At 33.5% G+C, this 4,584-nt stretch overlaps 1 protein-coding gene across 1 annotated transcript in view; it reads right to left on the bottom strand.

Moving 5' to 3' along the window:
• LOC107740377 (lipoma HMGIC fusion partner homolog) overlaps positions 1 to 4,584 on the bottom strand; it is a 138,841-nt gene that overhangs the window by 30,002 nt on the left and 104,255 nt on the right. Inside the window, exon 3 of the mRNA XM_016552806.1 lies at positions 3,908 to 4,006. Coding sequence (XP_016408292.1) covers positions 3,908 to 4,006 — 99 coding nt within the window. The remainder of the gene's footprint in view (positions 1 to 3,907; positions 4,007 to 4,584) is intronic.

Genomic DNA, 4,584 nt, shown 5'->3' with positions numbered 1-4,584 from the left:
ATAAACGTGTTCCTGCAGAGTATAATTGTGCTGCTTAATATAAAATGCACATGCATTTGTATATGCACTCCAATCACTGACACAAGAATATGTATTTTTTAGAGATGTACCGATTGCGATTTTCTTGGCCAATTCCGATTTCCGATTTTTTGTTAGTGTGATCTGCCGATACCGATTTTTGCCGATTCTGATTTTCTTTCTAAGAACTATAATTGACAGCACATACAAACAAAAATATACTTTTCTTCAACGCAGTTTTATTTTCATAAAAAAACACAAGTAAAAAGTCAGTAATAAAATGAGAACAAATAAAAAAATTTTTTTTTTTCAAACAACAGCACAAATAAATGCATAGAATAAAGAGAGCTATGAAACTAAGTTTTTCAGGTTAAGTTTTTATTCAGTTAAGAAATACTACAGAAATTAAAGTAATCAAATGTAAAATAACACTGGATGTGTTCTTTTACATTTGATTACTTTAATTTCTGTAGTCTTCATTGTAAAAATTAAATACAGATTAATGCTTACCATTAAAGTTATAAAACGTATTCAGTCAAGAGCAGAAAATTATTTTCTTTGTCTTTTGTTCTTTGATTAACATGACAGACAGCAGCAGGAATATTGGACTGTTACACAATACTGTTACACAACATGTGTTTCTCTTTCTTAACTATTTAACGTTCCAAAACTGACTGTGTTTAACTGGATACTCGCCAAGACGGGCATTTTGACATAATTTTGTATGTATTTGAACGTTTTAGCGCAGTTAGCCACTCATTTTGGTATTTGTGGTTCACAAGCTGTTTGAGACTGAGCGTGGCTTGTGGGCTCCACTAATATAGATCAGTGGTGGTGCACGCACTTTTGGTATAAGCGCGAAACCTGTGGGAATGACTATAATGCGCAATACAAGCACTATTTAACCGGAGCGAATGAGACGTGTGTGAGAGAGAAGGGGTCGTCGGAGAGAAGAGAGCGAGAATGCGCGGCTGATGTTACTGTATGTGCCACTGGTAACAAAACAGATCAGCTCGAAATCAGAAAGAAGTGAGACTGACCGACCGATCACCGATCCGGGCCGATCATGAGGAAAATCGGCCGATTCCGATCCCTGGCCGATCGATCGGTGCATCTCTACTTAAAATGAGAACACTGACTGTTTCTTAACATAATTTAAGTCATTATGTTTTATGTAACTGTTTTGTTATTTAACTGTGGTGCATTATTTTATATTACATTTAAAGTTAATATATTTAAAATGTACTAAATTGCTACTTCATCATTACAAATGTGTAATTACAAATACAATTAAAAACATGGCATACAAGTAAAATGCATTACAGTACATTTTAGTTTATCATAAATGATTGTCAGTATACATTCAGCATTACATTTTAACCATATTTAACCAAAGACAAATAATTATGAAATTACATAAAAAGATGTTACGTCCTACTGAATTACATACAAAATAATTTAAACTAATAATAAAAAAAAAAAAACATTTTCATTGTCTGAAAACATTACATTCAGTTTGCACTTAAGTATATTCTTTAAAAGTGTTCACTTTGTAAAAGTATGCTAAAGTGTACTTTTTATTTATTAATTTTATTTATTTAATTATTTTTATAGGGATATATTTAAGCAAGATCAACTGTTGGACATAATGCATTTATTGTTTAATGCTGTCACTGTGTAATTAATGCAGATGTTTGAAGATGTATGTGAACTTCAGAATGTAGGTGACATGAGGACATACCAAGTTCAAACTGATCTGAGCTGTTGTTGCATGTCTGCCGGACCTCCTCACTGTCCCAACCTAGAGGATACAGAGCACATCCTGAACTGATGAGCAGACCTGCAAAAACAGAGAGAGAACAAGACATGAATAACGTTGCTCATGTATAATAGATTAAACACACGCAGAATGTTTTAGTTGTGTTTTATAAGAATACGATTCCCAACCCTAAGTATTAAATTTTTTTGTGTAACTGAAATCACACAGTTTGTACTATAGACATGAATGATATCTCAAATCTGGCCTGTGCTATTCTTTTTCTAAGTGATCAGACTTACAAAAATGCCATATAAAGTAGAGGTCGACCGATAGTGGATTTTGCCGATACCGATAGCTAGGTTGGACCACACTGGCCGATACCGATTAATTAACCGATAGTTGGATATTGGATACTGAACAAAAACTAAACATTTTCTGCTCTTGACTGAATACGTTTTATAACTTTAATGGTAAGCATTAATCTGTATTTAATTTTTACAACGAAGATTAAAGTAATTAAAGTAATCAAATGTAAAATAACACATCCAGTGTTACTTTACATTTGATTACTTTAATCTTCGTTGTAAACATTGTAAAAATTAAATGCAGATTAATGCTTACCATTAAAGTTATAAAACGTATTCACTCAAGTGCAGAAAGTGATTTTCTTTGTCTTTTGTTCTTTGATTAACATGACAGATTCTCAACTATTTAACATTCCAAAACTGACTGTGTTTAACTGGATACTCGCCAAGACGGGCATTTTGACAATTTTGTATGTATTTGAATGTTTTAGCGTAGTTAGCCACTCATTTTGGTATTTGTGGTTCACAAGCTGTTTGAGACTGAGCGTGGCTTGTGGGCTCCACTAATATAGATCAGTGGTGGTGCACGCACTTTTGGTATAAGCGCGAAACCTGTGGGAATGACTATAATGCGCAATACAAGCACTATTTAACCGGAGCGAATGAGACGTGTGTGAGAGAGAAGGGGTCGTCGGAGAGAAGAGAGCGAGAATGCGCGGCTGATGTTACTGTATGTGCCACTGGTAACAAAACAGATCAGCTCGAAATCAGAAAGAAGTGAGACTGACCGACCGATCACCGATCCGGGCCGATCATGAGGAAAATCGGCCGATTCCGATCCCTGGCCGATCGATCGGTGCATCTCTACTTAAAATGAGAACACTGACTGTTTCTTAACATAATTTAAGTCATTATGTTTTATGTAACTGTTTTGTTATTTAACTGTGGTGCATTATTTTATATTACATTTAAAGTTAATATATTTAAAATGTACTAAATTGCTACTTCATCATTACAAATGTGTAATTACAAATACAATTAACGAGAATGCGTTGCTGACGTTATTGCCTGTGCCGCTGGTAACAAAACGGATCAGCTTGAAATCGGAAAGAAGTGAGACTGACCGGCCGATCACCGATCCGGGCCGATCATGAGGAAAATCGGCCGATTCCGATCCCTGGCCGATCGATCGGTGCATCTCTACTTAAAATGAGAACACTGACTGTTTCTTAACATAATTTAAGTCATTATGTTTTATGTAACTGTTTTGTTATTTAACTGTGGTGCATTATTTTATATTACATTTAAAGTTAATATATTTAAAATGTACTAAATTGCTACTTCATCATTACAAATGTGTAATTACAAATACAATTAAAAACATGGCATACAAGTAAAATGCATTACAGTACATTTTAGTTTATCATAAATGATTGTCAGTATACATTCAGCATTACATTTTAACCATATTTAACCAAAGACAAATAATTATGAAATTACATAAAAAGATGTTACGTCCTACTGAATTACATACAAAATAATTTAAACTAATAATAAAAAAAAAAAAACATTTTCATTGTCTGAAAACATTACATTCAGTTTGCACTTAAGTATATTCTTTAAAAGTGTTCACTTTGTAAAAGTATGCTAAAGTGTACTTTTTATTTATTAATTTTATTTATTTAATTATTTTTATAGGGATATATTTAAGCAAGATCAACTGTTGGACATAATGCATTTATTGTTTAATGCTGTCACTGTGTAATTAATGCAGATGTTTGAAGATGTATGTGAACTTCAGAATGTAGGTGATATGAGGACGTACCAAGTTCAAACTGATCTGAGCTGTTGTTGCATGTCTGCCGGACCTCCTCACTGTCCCAACCTAGAGGATACAGAGCACATCCTGAACTGATGAGCAGACCTGCAAAAACAGAGAGAGAACAAGACATGAATAACGTTGCTCATGTATAATAGATTAAACACACGCAGAATGTTTTAGTTGTGTTTTATAAGAATACGATTCCCAACCCTAAGTATTAAATTTTTTTGTGTAACTGAAATCACACAGTTTGTACTATAGACATGAATGATATCTCAAATCTGGCCTGTGCTATTCTTTTTCTAAGTGATCAGACTTACAAAAATGCCATATAAAGTAGAGGTCGACCGATAGTGGATTTTGCCGATACCGATAGCTAGGTTGGACCACACTGGCCGATACCGATTAATTAACCGATAGTTGGATACTATATACATATGGATATTGTATGTATACTCTCACACTTTAACTTCTTCTATTCTTGAACACTTGATGATTATCTAATCAAAATAAAAGCGCAGCGCTGAGTCTAGGACAGGGGTCGGGAACCTTTTCTGACCAAAGAGCCATTTTTTTATTTTTGATTGATGCATTTTTCCGAAAGAGCCAAAGTAAAAAAGTATAATACAAAATATATAATAATAATAATAATAATAATAATAATAAATGTGTGTGTGTGT

This window comes from Sinocyclocheilus rhinocerous, unplaced genomic scaffold (genome assembly GCF_001515625.1).
Source record: "Sinocyclocheilus rhinocerous isolate Xijiao unplaced genomic scaffold, SAMN03320098_v1.1 scaffold315, whole genome shotgun sequence".
Lineage (NCBI taxonomy): Eukaryota > Metazoa > Chordata > Actinopteri > Cypriniformes > Cyprinidae > Sinocyclocheilus > Sinocyclocheilus rhinocerous.
The sequence above is the reverse complement of the archived record's forward strand: the minus strand, read 5'-3'. Positions and strand labels throughout refer to the sequence as shown.